The sequence below is a fragment of the Oncorhynchus mykiss genome, chromosome 24, assembly GCF_013265735.2.
Source record: "Oncorhynchus mykiss isolate Arlee chromosome 24, USDA_OmykA_1.1, whole genome shotgun sequence".
NCBI lineage: Eukaryota > Metazoa > Chordata > Actinopteri > Salmoniformes > Salmonidae > Oncorhynchus > Oncorhynchus mykiss.
In genome coordinates this window covers 16,944,456-16,963,764 of record NC_048588.1, presented here as the reverse complement: position 1 = coordinate 16,963,764, position 19,309 = coordinate 16,944,456, and the positions used below count along the sequence as shown (strand labels likewise).

General features: G+C 41.5%; 1 protein-coding gene across 5 annotated transcripts in view; it reads left to right on the top strand.

Annotated features, from left to right (window-relative positions):
* LOC110503880 (LIM domain kinase 1) overlaps window positions 1-19,309 on the top strand; it is a 72,187-nt gene that overhangs the window by 29,529 nt on the left and 23,349 nt on the right. For 4 of the 5 annotated variants that reach the window (XR_005039323.1, XM_021582494.2, XM_036961281.1 and 1 more), the window contains one exon: window positions 1,002-1,140. Coding sequence is in view for 4 of the 5 variants with exons in the window: in XM_021582494.2 (XP_021438169.1) it covers window positions 1,002-1,140 (139 nt within the window). In the remaining variant the exon portion in view is untranslated. Of the gene's footprint in view, window positions 1-1,001; window positions 1,141-13,374; window positions 13,660-19,309 lie in introns of those variants that run through there. The other variant, XM_021582496.2, reaches the window with a different exon arrangement.

The window sequence follows — 19,309 nt, the reverse complement described above, 5'->3', positions numbered from 1 at the left end:
GTTTATACATGTGGTTATATATCTGAGATGTTTTATTCTAAATCAAATGTTATTGGAATGTATAGAATCACTTTTCAATCGTAGTCGACATTATAATGGTGATGTAATGTTTACCTTGGCATTCCCCTGTGTGTGTGTCTGTGTGTGTGAAACTAGTTTTGTGGATCAAAAGCCACTGGATAAACAACCATGTTGTTACAGTTGGATGTTGTGTTTGGACAGCATTGCCATGTGTAGGTGTCTTATCTGTGATCTCACTTTGGTCTAGCACTTAATGTATGTGGGAGTGTTGCTTTAGTCTTAGTGGTTAAGGAAATGTAACTTTCATCACTTTCAGATCTCTGATGCATTACCTTCAGTAAGACACATGTCAGTGGTTTAGCCCGTTGATGGGCTCTAATCAGTGGGTGAGCCTGAGGGCCTTCTAGGCCTTCAGATAATTTATTTTAAATAAAATGTTGCTTTAATTTCAACTTAATATTTGGAATAATTTTTATGATCTTCTGATTTCATCTCTTCAGTTTGTTGGAAAGAGAATACTTTCCCTGGGTAGAAAAATCATCTTTAGAAGCTTTATTAGAGCAGACATTTGGAGTGACAAGTGAATGAACCAATCGCATTTGGGTGCAATGGGTGGGACTATTTGGGAAAAAAACATGAAGGCCTAGGCATGTCACTACTGATGAGCCAATAGGTGAGCAGTAGGCTAGTTTTCCCATGCTTTTGTTGTAGTCTGTGTGACAATGGTGGCAACTGTAGCAGATGTTATTGAGGAGGATGTGGTGGCTAATTTGTTAGCATCGTCATTTTCAAGACTAACTTTCAACGAGAAGTTAAATGTTGTGCAGAGGGGGAGGCCAAATCCAGCACTGCCAGGATTGATGCAACGAGGAAAGAACTTTGAAAGGCATTTTCAAGCTGGCATTTTCAGTTTTATGAAGTCAGCTCTGCCAAATATACTTACAAACATGCACATAATTCCTCTCGCTCTCCTTGTTCAGATGCTGTCAGTGCAGTGCCTCCCTGTCCCACTGGTACTATCAGAAGGAGGGCCGGCTCTTCTGCAAGAAGGATTACTGGGCCAAGTTCGGAGAGCTGTGCCATGGATGCAACGACCCCATCACAACCGGCCTGATCATGGTAAGATAGTCTTCCACCACAAACAGCACAGTAACTAGATCCTCCTGACTACAGTACTAGGTATCCCTCTCCTCTCTGTCTTCACCAGTCAATCTCTCTAATCAGCCACAGACTTGATACGACACTCCTGTTACAGTCTGTCGGATATGGTTTCCCCAACAACATCCACACAGACACTGGTCTCCACTTTACAGTACCTGTAATTATACCATATGCTTTACACATCCCTGTAAGCTTTCCAGGGAGAGTCATTAACTGTTGTTTAAGTAAAGAGAACAGTCTGAGAGGTGGTGAAAGGACATGTGGAGGATGGACATACTCTATGATTTTCCCTTCTCTGATCAGGGGTGTTGGGTTGTTCTGAAATGGGTTTAATAACTTTACTAGTCACTAGAGCAGGGTTCAGCCACCAGACAGATAATATTAAAGCTTCTGCCAAGAGTACTTGGAAATATGTCAACGTCTACATTGTGAAAAAGACACGCCTGCATTGCATAAAGAGCAGATAAAAACGTGAGTGTAGCCTGTGAGAAATATTGTTAATTGTGCGGTAACCATTTGCATTCTCCCCAGCAGTAGCATGTCACACTTTGAAATGTGGTATATTACCATCATGCCATTTGAAGTGGGATTTCACCTGGTTTCTCTCTTTAGTATATCAAAATGGGTGAAATATTGTGGTGACTTAATCCATGTTTATGAGCTATGTTGTGTTCAGTATGCCATAAGGGTTGCCCACGCAGATGGATAGAAATGGAAATAGGTATTTTGTATTGCAAATCAGCCGTAGGCAGGCGGCATAGGCGGCACATGAGTGTCAAGTTTGGGGAAGCTAATTTTCACCATAAATACACTTTTATAATAAAGCATTCCATTCATCATCACTTTTGCAGACTTATGTAAGATAGCCTACTATTCCTAATGTGATGAGTAGATTGGATAGTCATAATTTTGGCTAATAATATAACTCAATCACTGTTTGCAAAAAAGACAGTTCAATGCATGGCTGAGCACGTAGAGTAGGCCTAAACTATAGGCTACAGTGCCTTCAGAAAGTATTCATAGCCCTTGACTTATTCCACAGTTGGTGTTATTACATGTGTATGTGTATACTAGACAGCACAACGTGTTGATGTCACGTTGCGCAGTACAAGACTAGGGACTCGGTTTGTTTCACTTTTTAACAACAAACTACCTAGTTAGATTATAAAAGTTTACAATAGTTTTCCTATTCATATCTGGATCCTGGGACGCAGTTCGCGTTAACGCTGGGACCGCTGATATATGTCCCGGGATCCGTGCTCAAACAAGGTGGTACTACATTGCCGGAGCAGCTAGCCTAGCTGCTAGCTATCAAGCTAGGCAACCTGGTCTACTATTGACGGATACCAAGCACGCTAAGCGGTTAGCCCTTGTGGCTAGGGCCGCGCTATTTGTCTCGGTTTTAGGAGTACTGATTTACAGAGTTTTCTACTGCCGGCGTCTCTCATTTCACGGAGTGAATAGTGGACTCGTCATACAATTAGTACTGTCATGCCTCTGAAAAAAGACGAAGGATCACATCTCTGCTGGGCAGGTACATTAACTCTTGGAGAAGAGTTTCCTATAAGTAAATTATACTTCAGCAGGACAATAACTTTAAAAGCTTCGTACAAATGATAATGGAGTCTACCAACAAACGGCTGGACTACCTTACTAAAGATATACAAGACATTAAAACAAGCCTTCAGTTCACACAGAAGGATGTGGATGTATTGAAGACCACACAAGATACACTTTCCAGAAACTGTTCCTCTATGCGGAATGAAATCACCACAGTCAGGGAGGGCCTCCAGAACATGTCTGGGAAGGCAGAATGAAATCACCACAGTCAGGGAGGGCCTCCAGAACATGTCTGGGAATGCTGATTACCTGGATGGAAAATTGAGGAGAAATAATCTTGTAATAGATGGTATCCAGGAGAGCCAAAGTGAGATATGAGCTGAATCAGAGGACAAAGTTCAAAAGCTGTTTTCTGAGGAGCTACAATCGGATCAACATGTTGAACTGGAACGTGCTCACCTGTCTGGGAAGCCAGGGGTCTCTAGTGGTACCAATGGAACCAGACTAAGGCCAACTGTAGTGAAATTCCTCAGGTTCAAGGATAAGCTTGCAGTCCTTGAAAAAGCCAAATGCCTTAAATGGTCCTTCATCTTCATCATCTCCGATGCAGTCCGTCAAAGAAGAAAGGAACTAATACCAGCTATGAAGGCTGCAAGAGAACGAGGTGACATGACATATCTGATGTATGACCAATTGATTGTTCACCCACCCTCCCAAGGGGACATACACAAGTAATTCCAGCCACACACACACACTGACTGACGCTAACATTGACTGACTGACTGAGATTCCAACTTCTGATTCATGATTGGACATTTAAATACTGTAAATCTACCAAAGAAAGGTCTGTTAATTGCTCACTTGAATATATGCAGTTTAAGGAACAGAATTCATGAAATATGCTGTCTAGCGCATCAAACAACATTCATCTATTGGCAATATCAGAGACTCACTCTGACTCTTCTATTGAGGATGCTGAGATCTCTATACACGGACACAATTTGTTCAGGAGGGACAGAAATAGATGTGTGGGTTGCAGTTTAGATCCAGAGTCATATTCCAGCAAAACAACGTAAGGACTTAATGTTGACTGGATTAGAGGCGCAATGGGTACAGGTGCATTGACCACATTTGAAACCTATACTAGTTGGTTGCTGCTATTAGCCTCCTAATGCTGATGTGAAATATCTCGATGTAATTTGTGAAATGTTGGATAAGGTATCTGATGAAAATAGGGAAATATATTTTTGGGGAGATATGAATATAGATTTTTTTTTTGAACACCAACTGTCCAATGAGAAAAAAACGTATTTCTGTTGCCAATGTATGTAACCTGACCCAAGTTGTGACATTACCAATCAGAACGTTCACTAATAGGTCCGGTATCACATCATCAACTTGTATCGATCACAATTTTACTAACATGGCTGAACATTGTTCTAAACCTGTATCAGTGGCACTGGGTTGCAGTAATCATAACTTGGTTGCACTCACTAGGAAACTAAAATACCAAAGGCTGGCCCTAAGGTAATCTACCTTCCAATGGCACGTTGTTTTAGCTAATCCAAGTTTATAATTTTAAAAGGCTAATGGTTCATTAGAAAACCCTTTTGCAATTGTGTTGGCATAGCTGAAAACTGTTGTGCTGATTTAAAGAAGCAATAAAACTGGCCTTATTTAGACTACGTAGTTAAGTATCTGGACCATCAGCATTTGTGGATTTGATCACAGGCTCAAAATGGCCAGAAAGAAATTGTCAGTCTATTCTTGTCTATTCTTGTTCTGAGAAATGAAGGCAATTCCATGTGACAAATTGCCAAGAAACTGAAGATCTCGTACAACGCTGTGTACTACTCCCTTCACAGAACAGCGCAAACTGTCTCTAACCAGAATAGAAAAAAGAGTCTTAGGCCCCGGTGCACAACTGAGCAAGAGGACAAGTACATTAGTGTCTAGTTTGAGAAACAGACGCCTCACAAGTCCTCAACTGGCAGCTTCATTAAATAGTACCTGCAAAACACCAGTCTCAACGTCAACAGTGAAGAGGTGACTCCGGGATGCTGGCCTTCAAGGCAGAGTTCCTCTGTCCAGTGTCTGTTCTTTTGCCCATCTTAATCTTTTCTTTTTATTGGCCTGTCCGAGATATGGCTTTTTCTTTGCAACTCTGCCTAGAAGGCAGGATTCCTCCAGTTTAGACCAAGCAGCCTTCATGTTCGCAGCATTGTCTGTCACCAGTGCAAATACCTTCTGTGGTCCAGGTCATTGATGATTGCGTTCAGCTCACCTGCAATGTAGAGACCGGTGTGTCTGTTGTGCCTTGTGTCTGTGCTCTTGTAGAATACTGGTTGAGGGGTGGAGATGATAGTTAACTATTCCTTGCCCACGAACATTTGACCACCCATCAGAGATGATTGCAATACAGTCTGCTTTCTCTATGATTTGCTTGACCTTCACTTGAACTCTGTTGAACTCTGAATCCACCAAATGAGTAGATAAAGCATGTCTGGTTGAAGGAGTGTATGCTGGGCAAAGGAAATTCAGAAATCTCTTCCAATACACATTGCCTGTGAGCATCGGGGGTGAACCAGTTGCATACACAGCTCAAGCATGACATTCATCAGCATTTCTCTGACTACGTTCCTCCATTGAGTCAAAAAACACTTCTGATTCCCGGAGGACCATGAGCTGTTGCTATCATTAAAGTGTCTGATTCATAATTTTCACCTTGAATAGAGGTAGAGGGACTTTTGTCAGAGGTTGGTTGTTGTGAGTCCTGAGGTAACTTGGCCAGATGATTCTGCATCTTTGTTGCATTCTTCACATATGATTTGGCACAGTATTTGCAAATGTACACAGCTTTTCCTTCTACATTAGCTGCAGTGAAATGTCTCCACGCATCAGATAGTGCCTGTGGCATTTTCCTGTAAAGATTAGAAAAAAAAGTTTAAAAAAAAAACATACAATTCCATGTACAGATAAATAGTTAAGCAGTTAGTTTAAACAACTCCTTTTGTAAGATACATGTTTTAAAATGAAACATGTATGGAAACAGGTGAATTAACACCCCAGTTAGCAGGTTCAAGCAAGCTCAAACCCAAATGTATGTCATATAAAATATATTCACCACACCCAGTATTGTAATCAAAATTTACCAGAAAGCATGCAGTCCTTGGCTCAGACATTGTAGTAGTGTGGGCTCAATAGCATCTCATTAGTGTGCAAGATCTTGAGAATCAGCTGTACATGTGATGGAAGAGTGCACTGTGCATGCAGAGGGTTGCAATTCCATTGAATTGGGGATAGTTAAACCAAAATATGCCACAAGACCTAGAATTGCCTTATGTGTATCCCACAAAAAAAGGTTCACTGTTATAAGCAAATTTTTTTGATGAATTTAAGCAAAATTCCCGGGCTTAACCTCCCATGGAAAATGTCTGGGAAATTTTAGTGGAAAGTTTATGACCCTTTGCAACCCTACTGAGCAGTGAACTAAGAATGGTGTCTGAGTGGGTTGATATGAATAAATTGGCATTGAACATTCCTAAAACTAAATGTATTGTATTTGGTTCAAGATATACAGTATACTTGCTGATGATCCCCAATTGTATTTGTCGATGAATAGAATGCATTTAGAGCAATTAAAAATAAAAAAAATAAACTACAGAACACATAGATAATATTGTTTATTAAGATGGGTAAGGGAATTGCTGTTACAAGAACATGTTCAGAGCATGTAACATCTAGCACACTGAATCAGGTGATTCAATCCCTGGTCCTATCACATCTATCACACTCTGCAGCAAAGACAGATATCAAAAATCTCCAAATGGCTCAAAACAGAGCTGCCAGATTAGCTCTTCATTGCTCTAAACAGGGCTGCCAGATTAGCTCTTCATTGCTCTAAACAGGGCTGCCAGATTAGCTCTTCATTGCTCTAAACAGGGCTGCCAGATTAGCTCTTCATTGCTCTAAACAGGGCTGCCAGATTAGCTCTTCATTGCTCTAAACAGGGCTGCCAGATTAGCTCTTCATTGCTCTAAACAGGGCTGCCAGATTAGCTCTTCATTGCTCTAAACAGGGCTGCCAGATTAGCTATTCAATGCTCTAAACAGGGCTGCCAGATTAGCTCTTCAATACTCTAAACAGGGCTGCCAGATTAGCTCTTCATTGCTCTAAACAGGGCTGCCAGATTAGCTCTTCATTGCTCTAAACAGGGCTGCCAGATTAGCTCTTCATTGCTCTAAACAGGGCTGCCAGATTAGCTCTTCATTGCTCTAAACAGGGCTGCCAGATTAGCTCTGCAATGCTCTAAACAGGGCTGCCAGATTAGCTCTTCAATGCTCTAAACAGGGCTGCCAGATTAGCTCTTCATTGCTCTAAACAGGGCTGCCAGATGAGCTCTTCATTGCTCTATCTGTATGAATATTATCCAAATGCATCAGAATCTCTCATGGCTTCACTTTAAAAACAAATTACTCTCCAGTCTTCTGATTTTCTTTAGGAATGTTATATAAAAAATATATATATATATTTTTCAGGCCAATTAGTACACACTAGCAACATGCATAACCACCAAACCAGACCGGCAAATTCAGGGCAGCAAAGACAACCCATGCCAAGCTCAAATCGCCTTAAATCTACAGTTTTATATAGGGCCGTAGCTGAATGGTACTCTTTACCAATCCATATTTCTCAGGCAAAAAGTAAATCAACGTTCAAGAAAAAAATAAAAGAACATCTAAGGACTGGACAGGAAATAGAAAGTATCAACTGAATGTTAAATGTGTTTCCTGTCAGGTAATTTAATTGTCTGTATTGTCTACTTGTTGAATGATTGTGAAGTCTTGATTTGTTGTGGTTTGTAATGTCTCGATAATTGGTGTTGGACGCCAGAAGATTAGCTAGCGCAACGGCGTTAGCTAATGGGGTTCCTAATAATATAAAATAAAATAAAATGACAGCCTAAATTCTAAATGGATTAAATCGATTTTATTTCTCAACAATATACACACAAATGACAAAGTGAAAACATAATTTTTTGAAATTTTAGTGCAGAAATATACAGAAATATTGCATTTAAATAAGTATTAATACTATGTAGAAGCACCTTTTGGCAGCGATTATAGCTGTGAGTCTTTCTGGGTACGTTTCTAAGAGCTTTCAACACCTGGACCTGCAACATTTGTCCATTATTATTTTCAAAATCTTTCAAGCTCTGTCAAAATTGGTTGTTGATCATTGCTGGACAACCATTTTCAGGTCTTGCCATAGATTTAGAGTAAATTTTAATCAAAATGGGAACTCAGCCACTCAGGAACATTCACTATATTTTTGGTAAGTAACTCCAGTGTAGATTTGGCCTTGTGTTTTTAGGTTATTGTTCTTCTGAAAAGTGAATTCATCTCCAAGTGTCTGGTGGAAAGCAGACTGAACCAGGGTTTCCTCTAGGATTTTGCCTCTTGAACCAATTAGCCCTCTAAACTCTCACCTTAGAATATCCTTTATTTTATGATCTACTGAGACACCTCTAATTCACTACACTTTTCTAATCTGACATCCTCTTTCATATAATGTCTGTCTGATTTTATATTTGATAGCAGGGTGGTGGTAGGAGAGTACATCTTGTGCTTGTTGTTAAACTGTAAGAGTGAGTTGTTTGGGCCCTGGGTTAAAATAAGGGTGATATTGAGAAATATGTTAAAGATGACAACATTTGAGCCTGGTTGATTTCACATTAAGCCTGCTAAGTTTCTCCGTTACATGATGTCACCTCCTCTCGTTTCATGATCTCTGGGTCTGAAAAAACCTCTCACCAGAAATAGATTTGTCTAGTCTACTTTCTCTCTTTCCCTTTCTCAGTCCTTTATTGTTGTATTTGTTCAATCTCCCATAAGCCTTTTCACTGGCATCTTTGACCTGACTTCTGGACAGATCCAATCCCACCACACTGCACTATCATGTAGGGTTTCTATTGGCCAATCCCAACTCACTAAGATCACTTTATTAGTCAATTGCATACAAGGTCCTACCAAAATTTGACCTCCGTTTTCAACCCAACACATACATACAGTACCAGTCAAAAGTTTGGACACACTCTAGGGTTTTTCTTTATTTGTACTATTTTGTACATTGTGGCTTGGTCTCTTACCAAATAGGGCTATCTTCTGCATAACCCCCTACCTTGTCACAACACAACTGATTGGCTCAAATGCATTAAGAAGGAAAGAAATTCCACAAATTAGCTTTTAAGAAGGCACACCTGTTAATTGAAATTCATTCCAGGTGACTACCTCATCAAGCTGGTTGAGAGAATGCCAAGAGTGTGCAAAGCTGTCATCAAGGCAAAGGGTGGCTACTTTGAAGAATCTCAAATATAAAATCTATTTTGATTTGTTTAACACTTTTTTTTTGTTTAACACTTTTTTTGGTTACTACATGATTCCATATGTGTTATTTCATAATTTTATTTATCACATACACATGGTTGGCAGATGTTAATGCAAGTGTAATTAATGCAATGCTTGTGCTTTTGGTTCTGACACTGCAGTGAGATCTAACAAGTAAACTAACAATTCCCCAATAACTACCTAATACACACAAATATAATGGGGTGAATGAGAATATGTACATATAAATATATGGATGAGTTGGAAGCGTCCGTGTATCTATGTGTCCGTGCAAGTATGTGTGTCATTACACTCAGCCCTCTGCAGTGCAAGGTCAGTAATGAACCACCCACCCAGTGGAGACCAGCAGAGTCCAAAGTGAATCAGAGATGGCAGATAGCGCTCACCCTACCCTGCTACCCATTACCTAGTCCTCTACAGGGCCAGATGTATCAGTCACATTCCCATTACAGTGCAAAGACATCAGCTATTGATTGACGTCTGACCGCGGTTCAGTTCAACCAAGACGGTCAGGCAATCACGTTTACACAAAAATGTCAGACCAATGGTGTTATAGACGGACGGACTGACCAACTGAACTGAATGGCAGACGAGGTCAATTTCCTCTGCTTATTTTCATCCCCTACACTCTGGACGTGTGGCGTGATGCAGTCCAATCCCACACTGCCCACCCTTGGCATCCGGCCAGCGAAACAGGGCAGACTGCATTTTTCTTCAGCCCACAAAATGCATCCTCTGAAAGAGGGTAGTGTTTTGGTTGTTGGAGCCGGGACATAGAAGCACTCTAAAATAGTGTGATGCAATGTGGGTATGACTCAGTCTGCCTGCTGATTGAAATGTTAAATTGATTAGGTCGTTTGGGTACGAGAAGAGAACGACATGAATAGAGACATTTCTCACCATGTCACTGTGCCTCTGCCTTCGATGAGTCTAGAGCCTCAGAATGGATAATTGAGAAATGATCAATTTCTCAAACAGCTTAGTTTAATTCCTTCCGCTCTGGTATAGTGTTGCAGTGTCCATTGGGAGTAGGCAGGCTATGCCCCTGCAGGTATTCTAATGGGGTATTCATGACCCCAAGGCAAGCATGACAACCACAACTCCAAGATAATTAACTCCCTTTGGTGGTTAATAATACATTTGAAGGCCAGGATCAATTTCACTATTGTTATCAGTGGATGGATATTGGGAAATAGACATATTTTCAAGATACTTTACAGTACATGAAATGTCCCTCCCTTTCACAGATAATCCCAGTTTAGCAACATCTTATAACAACTGCCATTGGTGTGACAGCACATTGTTTAGGTGGGAGTAATGTTGTTTTCTAAGTGTCTCATAATCATCTCTATGGTCTGATTAGCCTTGAGTATCTGTTGGGAAAGACACTCACTTTCAGACATTAAGACTGTAAGATGTTCAGTTTGTGACCATGGTGATTGAGCAATAGTCAGTGAACAAAAGTGTCATATTCTGAAGTTTGGGTGGAAGTTGTTTTGTTTGTGTCTGATCAGATATGCCTGGGGTTTGTTGGAAAGTAGGCTAGAGTTACTGTAAGGGTTTCAGCATGTCAACATAGAGGTTGAGCAACAGTGGTAGCAGGAGTGTGTGTGAAATACAGAAAGGGGGCTTAGCAGGAAGGAAGTGTAAGGTTATAGTGAGATGGAATTGACTTACCATGACCTCCCTGCCTTGTCTTGTTTGCCTGCCTACAATGACTTTGTCAACATTTTCCATCCCACACCATAGAATGGAGAGATCTTTGCATATTCACACGTATCCACGCATAACAATATGAACTTCAACCTGGTCTGACACTGATGAGCGTCTTCAATGAGACCGCCGTCATTTATGACATTTGAGTACCTTTTCAGATTCAATATTCTTAGCTTTTTATTGGGGTTTTCCAATGATCTTATGTGTCGTGGCACATTCACATTCCTCCCCAGTAGAAACCTGTTTCAAACAACTTCATTTAAAAAAACACCTCCATGGGTTTTTTTTCTTCCCCTACTAGTGAAATTTCCCAAACATGGTTTGTTATGTGACTGGTCTCAGTGGGTTGTCTTTGTTAGCTTCAAACAGCTACATTTTAGTCCTCCACGAAGCTCCATTTTGAAGGAGAGCATCAATAACATTGTCCAGCGCTTGTCTCCTCCACCATCGACATCTGTCTGTCTTCCCTCCTGAAGACACAGGCTCTCTGTAGTGTTTAAGTTTTGACTCCTTTTTTAAACACTTTTTGTCACTCCTTAGGCTGTCGCAGTGCAGAGAGGAAGGAACGGATTCAATGAAAAAACATGACTACCAGTGGTTTTCAGACTGCTTTATACATTTGGTATTTATATTTAAACTGCCTGGTTTGGGTTAGTATGGATACTTCTTTGAATGAGTCAATCAGTTGGGTAGTAGCCTTTTTACTCCATGGTAAGACTTAGCCTCTCTACCAGGCCTTTCAGATATAGACAATAAAGCTTCATAACAGTCAGCCAGTCTTGTCGCCTGGTTAGTTTTAGCCTAGATGCCTTATTAGATTCGGCTGTCTGGTTGTGACCGCCTGGTTACATGTAGGTGATGTGACTGTTCAATGGACCCGTTATCTGTCCTGTCACCTTTTGGGTGGTTGGCTGGGATGCTCTGAAGCACTCAGGCTGCATTAGACTGAGTCTGAAATGGAGGCACTACATTTGACCGGGGCCCATATGTGCCATTTCAGACACATCCTCAATCGGTTGTGTGTGTTTTTGATGGGAGGTCCATCAGACACTGCAGGTGCCCCGGCCTTTCTCTATTAACATCTGCCGAGTCAGATGGCCCCAGGCAGCAGCTGGTATAAGAGAGCGGGGGGATAGAGGAAGGGGGGCGAGCGATGGACTGAGGTGAGAGAAAGAGGGAAAGTCTGACACAGAGAGAAAAGGTGAGTAAGAGAAGGAGAGAGCTAGAGACATAATAGAGTGAGCAAACACATGGGACAGCAGGGACCGTCATCCAGCCTGAAACCAAGATCGCTGTCTGTCTGTGACTGTAGCACCTGGACAGGATCACTGATGCTACAGTTCCCTAAATAACATGTAAACACACCACCGCCACGCCCTGGCCTTTTCTGGCACTCCACAATGGTCACTGTGTTCAGCAAGTTATCACGTTATCATGTTATGGTGTGATGCGGTGATGCGTTGTGTTCCTCTGCTTCATGTTTTACATTTAAAGAGCAGAGAATATTAACCATTACTGTGTTCTTAAAGGCACAATCTGGGATATTACCAATGGCCATTTCAATTAATGATATACATGTAACTGCCAACAGAGTTCCTTTATGTTGGCAGTTACCTACCTGTAAGTTACCCATTTGATTCTTGAAGAGCAAAAAAAATTATAACAGCCTCATGAGCTTAGTACAACTGTCTTACCCTATCATTACCCCAAATATAAGGTTTTATTACCTCATGGTGTTGAGTTTTGGTCATCTTCCTCTTAGGTGTTTGATGTTCCAGGTGGTTTGTATAGTAGATTGTGTTTAGTTTTTTAAAAGTATGTTTGTACTCTAATCTTCCAATATGTGCTTTTACAGATGTAGGATCTTAATTTGATCGCCCAGGAAATGTTAAACGTGTAGTTTATTTGAGGTTTAAAAAGGCTTCGGAATTTTGTAATTTCCACTGAAATTTCAGACTTAATTTTCCCTTATGTAAAATGTATCAACCCCTACTAAAAATGTCCATGAATTATAATCCACATAATAATTCACATTTCCTGTTGCTGCAGGATTATTTTCCCGCTGTAGCAAACTGGCTCAAATTAAGATCCTACATTTGTATAATCAGTCTGTCATCCTCCCCACTAGTACAGTAAGCCCTTTAATGCAAGTGATGTTAGATGACATGGTGGTGTTGCGTGAGGGCTTTGGCTGGCCCACTTATTTATTTGACATTTCCGACAGAGTATTAAATATGATCGCCTGTCAGCTGTGACTGAGCTACAGGAGGTTTGGAATAGGGGGGACTAGGGAAAGGGGGATGGGGGAAGAAAGAGGGAGAAATATAAGAGGGGGGTATTTTCTGAAGACATCAGAGAGGAGACACAGCCAGCAGGCTCATGGGTGGGCTGGACCAGGCAGGAAACGATGAGGTCATAGAAACAGAGAGCGAGAGCGGCTGCCGCTTGTTAGAGAGAGAGAGAGAGAGAGAGAGAGAGAAAGAGAGAGAGAGGGGCAACGAGGGAGGGAGGGGAATGAGCAGCCTGTGACATCGTTTCAGAGATGAGCTCAGTGGCAAAGGCGTGGACAGCTCCTCTCTTTCTCTCTCGCTCTCTGCCTCATCCTTTTCTCTCTCTCTCATTTGGCCTCTGCCTCTGTGTTGTTGTGACAGCAGTGTGGGCTCACCAGAATGAACTAGTCTTGCCGGGAGTAGAGTGGACTGTATAGGAAAGCAGCAGCAGGGAGGCTGTCATGGTGTCAGATTTATTTTTCTGGGGATTTTGCTGTCTCAAGCTGTGGAAAAGGGACAGAAAGGTAAGATGGCTTTCCCTATGTAGACTGTGATGGAGTGAAAGGGCTTGGCTAGCTTCAGCCGGTTGATTGGCGGGGTGGCAGTCGGGCTGTCTCAAGTGGCTTGTGTTGAGTAGGCAGGCCTGATTCTGCTGTGTTTGTGTTTTAGGTCTCCATCTCTCTCTCTATTGCATGTTTTAAGTAGAAATAGAACATCAATATTGATATTGTATTGTCCCTAAAATGATCTTGTTAAGAGATGTTTATGTTCATGTTGAAATGGTTGCAATGATCTCTAAGAAACTGGGTCCATGACATATACATTTTTTATTTAAGAATTTTTGTTTCATGAAATAGACATAAGCCTAGGTGGTCACATGGTCTATATTTAGAGTAGGTCCTGCCCTAGATAAAGCATACTTTGAGCCCCAGCTACAGTAGGCTAGGCTTGTTAAAGATTGATTGTAGTGCTGAGATGACTGCAGCCTGCACTGTACATATGCACAATATAAACACACAGGCCCATGTATACGCAGTCACACACATGTACAGTGGTTTCTCTGAGCCTCTACCGTATGTCCACCTATCTATCAGATGGAACTCAAAGCTTCATTGACTGACCATGAAGTATCATGTTGATTTCATTAACAGCAGCCCTAAAGCAGTTGTGGCTCATCATGATGCTGTTGATGCTACAGGGTGGCCGTAACATGCTGTTGGTGCTACAGGATGGCCTTAACATGCTGTTGATGCTACAGGATGGCCGTAACATGCTGTTGGTGCTACAGGATGGCCGTAACATGCTGTTGATCCTACAGGGTGGCCGTAACATGCTGTTGATGCTACAGGATGGCCGTAACATGCTGTAGATGCTACAGGATGGCCGTAACATGCTGTAGATGCTACAGGATGGCCGTAACATGCTGTAGATGCTACAGGATGGCCGTAACATGCTGTTGATGCTACAGGATGGCCGTAACATGCTGTTGATGCTACAGGATGGCCGTAACATGCTGTTGATGCTACAGGATGGCCGTAACATGCTGTTGGCTAAGTGGTAAAAAGGGGTTTTCCAGTGAACAGGCATGAATCCAAGCCGTGTTTGGGGTTGCTGGGTGCTGTTTCTGCCACTTGGTCTGGTCTAATCATATTTGCCCCGTTTATTCTTTCTAAATGAGTCGGACTCAGAAACAAAATGAAAGCCTGTGTTGCCAAGTGAGATCTAAGTAGGAAGGAAGGCAGTGAACAGGAGGGAAGCCAACTGGTGATTGGAGCTGCCGAACTCTTAGGGGTAAAAATGTGCCATCTAGAACCTTTAAGTCCCCATAGGCGAACCATTTGAAGAACCTTTTTTGGTTCCAGGTAGAACCCTTTCTTTTCTACACATGGTTCTACATGAAACCAAAAAGGGTTCTACCTGAAATCAAAAAGGGTTTCACCTGGAACCTAAAAGGGTTCTCCTATGGGGACAGCCAAAGAACACTTTTGGAACCCTTTTTTCTGAGTGTGGATAAGATAGAGGTGATGTCCTTTTTCTACTCAAGATCCAGGCCATGCTCCACTTCTCTTCTTTCCACAGTTTGGGTTTTGGTTTGGAAATTGAAAAGCCAAATTTCATTGCTTGATGAATTGATTTAAATGCAGGATTCTATATTATAGACATTCTATCCATTTGTTATATGGAGATTTGACTGATCCTGATCCTCCAGCACCTCAACATGCATGGTCCAAATGGCTTTGGAATTTGGAATCCCCCATTAAGCTTTTTTGGAATTTGACCTAGAATTCACTCTCATGGGGGTATCGGGAGTATCTGTTACCTGCTGAATGTGCTGCTGATGTAACCAATTCCTGATGTCGACATCAGCTTGTGTAGCATGAAAGTACTTGGTTTCTGTCATAGTTCTTGTGTGAATTCTTGCTGGTGGTTTATTGGTTTTATGTGTACTTGTCAGTCTCAGAAGGCCTCAAAAACAGAAAAGGTTGAGAAGCCCTGAGCTTTACTACTGCAGCAGTTCCATTGAACCTCAATAGGTCACTGGAATAACTAATCATCTCCAGGTCATAATGTGGTTAGTTACACCAACCGGATCCCCTCTGTACCAGCTCTGCATCACATCATGGTGTGTTAGGATTAGGTCATTGTAATAGATTTATCCTGCCTGGGATGGGTTAGTGAAGTCATGGCAGTGTGTGCTAATATCAGTTTAAATGACAACGTGTGCATGCGTGTGACTGTGTGCATGCATGGTGTAGTGTTTACATCAGGCTAACTGACGTAAGGGGTCATACCTTATGTTGCTAGTGTTTTATAGTCCCCATTACTCTCCACACATTATCCATATCACTATATCGGCAAGACCCTCCACAGGCCCACAATGCATCAGTATAACTGGAAGTCCATACAGGAAACATAAGTGAACAACCTGCTAAAGTTCCAATATCCACCACACTAATAAGCAATGTAGTGGGCAATGGGCAAGCATTCTAAGTGGAATGCTAGTATGGATATTAGAATATACTGTAGCATTGGCTCCAATTCACCTAGTTTACATGGTTGGACTAAACTTTTTATAATTAATCCTAAAACAAAAATGAAAGTGATGCAATAGTTTTGTGAACAGAAAATGTCCTAAACTCAATATGGAGACTCCCTAACTTCCCTACCCCCCACCCCTCCCTCCCTCCCTCCCCCTCATCTGTTGTTTACACTAGAGAACCTGAGTGTCATTGTGAAACCAGAGGGTCATAAATACCTCTGATTGGTCCAACAGGGGCCATACACATTCCACAGCCTTCTAAAAACAGACACACACACACACACCACTAAATGGATTAGCCTCCCAACTTATCATCATAATGTTTGGGTCGTCAAACACTTAAAGTTGAAACTTTGACACATTTAAGTACTGAAATGACAGCCTTTGAATGGCTGTGTCATCATAATATCACCAGGGATATTTCCTCATTCTTGTGAACTCATTTGCATTATCACTTGTGCTTTGGGAAAGCCCTCAAAGAAATTCAATATATTTGCAATGATTTGGTTTAGAGTTTAGGAAGAGGAGATGAGTTATTGGACAAAGCCAATTTTAAAGATTTGTCTGGTTGCATACATGAGTAGTTCCAGGCAACTTCCTGCTTTCTATTTCCAGATGAATTGCATTTCTCACCTTTTTATCTTCATCACAAGTCCCCAGCTGGTGCAGTCATTGTTCATTATAGGATCATGCTTAATATGTGACCGCCTCCCTCCAGCTCACCATGGTAACACACTGTTTCCAGATGCTTCTCCATGGCGACCTCACTCTTCCCAAAGGAAACGTGCTGATGATTTGGATTGTTGTGGACAGTGGTCCTGTGTGCGCCACATGACCAAGCCACACTGCTCTCTTACATACAGAGAGAGAGGGAAAGAGAGCGAGAGGTAGGGGGAGAGAGAGACCAGCTGTGGGTAGTTACAGTATATTCTGAAAGTTATCCCCACTCATTGTAAATTGAAGCTTTTTAACCAACTTTTTGGCAGGTTTCTCATGCTACATAGTTTCATTCTGAGTTATTGTGAACTAACACAATTATCAGTGAGACAAAGGTACAAAGGTACGTTCCACCTATGAGAGATGTACAGGGTTATTGTTAGCTTCTCTAACTTTTCTTTCTTCCTCTCCCTTTTCCTCTCTCTCTCACTTGCTCTGCTCTGTCCCTCAGGCTTTTGATGTAGGAGTCTTTTCTTTGTGCGTGTGCAGCAGCAGCTGTCAGTTGTCAGATGTGGTTGGAGAGAAGAGTGTGTGGGGTGGAGTGTGTAGGAAAGGAGGGGGCGGAGGTCGACAAATGGCAGCAGCCACAGTGTCAGTGTGACAGGCATCACACTGTCTCTTCCTCTCCATCCAGCTGTCCTTCTTCTCCTCCCCACGGGGGCTCACACCTGAGACTGGCCACTGCCTGCCACACACACGCACACACACCCACACACACACACACACACACAGCAAAATCTACAGTGTTAAATCAACACTGACAGTGTTAAATTTAACACTGGTCAAGTGTCTATACAGGTCCACACTTTTCAGTGTTAAATTAACACACTGCTTAGTGTAAAGCCTTATTTGCGTATTACCCAGAATGCATTTCAAGTGAATTGTAGCGTTAACACCCATGACTGTATTTGTTAATGACAAAGACATGGTTGTTGATATCATCCATTTTCAGTCCTGAAACCTTCATCAAGTGAGATCTTAAGCAAATATTTTATCATTAAAAATGTATTATTTAACACAATACAACAAGTATTTAATAAGGCCTTATTTTGAAGGCCTAGTTTTACCCTATACAGTGAGTGGCCTGAAACTCTTGGTTTTCAGGCCTTCAAGTCACATTGTTTTGGCTAGCAAAGTGATGTGTAATTCCTACTGGAATCTAACCAGAGTGGGGTTATCCAACATTTGACATTTTTATTCAGTCGCAACCTGTATTCAGACTGACTGCCGGGTTGGGAAGACTAAGATATGGACTACCTAAACCATCTAAACTGGATCAACCATTTCAATAACTGGTGCAACAAAGTAACAGATTGGATTAGTTTAGAAAAATGTATGTTATTTATATTTGAGTAGCATAAGATTAATTAATCAATCAGTGAACATGCAAAAACATAGATATTGAAACAAACAATTCTAAAAATCAACCTGCAATAGAGCATGCTGGGAAATATTATAATGATGGGTGTGGTTTTGGTTTAACATGGGTTATTAAGACCAACACTGGGGTTCACTTACAGAGTTCATTTAACACCTGAATCCCCACTAGAAATATTACACAGAATTTTTATTTATTGATAAAAAAAAAAAAAATGTTTTACCTTTATTTAACTAGGCAAGTCAGTTAAGAACAAATTCTTATTTTCAATGACGGCCTAGGAACAGTGGGTTAACTGCCTGTTCAGGGGCAGAACGACAGATTTGTACCTTGTCAGCTCGGGGATTTTGAACTTGCAACCTTTCGGTTACTAGTCCAACGCTCTAACCACTAGGCTACCCTGCCGCCCCAATAATCAACACTAGGTAACACTGGCCAATTTGCTGTACAGGCGCACACACACTCACTCACTCACGCTCACATGCATATTCTACTATCTGACTTTATTCTATAGAAGACATTTTGACCCCTATCTTTCCTAATTTTTTGTACTTCATTCTCAATGCGGCACACGCTCTAATGTATCTATAATTATAATCTCATCTCCCTCCCTCTGAGTCTCTGTGATGTGGTGTTTACACGTACTGTGATCATAACTGACATAAAGATGTCAGCCACTTATCATTGTTTTACCCTCCCTACTCCACTCCAAAACACAATGACTGTGACTCACCAAGCCATTGAGGCTGCTTTTCTTGACCAACTCATTTCATGTTCTGCTCCAGAGCTCAAATGGAAGCCAATTACACAGTCATTACCTTCTCTCCTCTCTCTCTTCTCATTCGCTCTCTGAGTCCCTCTGCTCTGTTGTTAACATGAACAATCAAGGTTAAAAAGGTACAAACATAGATCATGGAGTCAACCCATTTCTCCCTTTCTTTTTTATTCTCACTCTCTCTCCATTCCTTTCTGCATCAGTAGATGCTCGAAATCAGACATAGCTTTTCCTGTGGCTGGGATGAGCCGCTCATGTTAATGA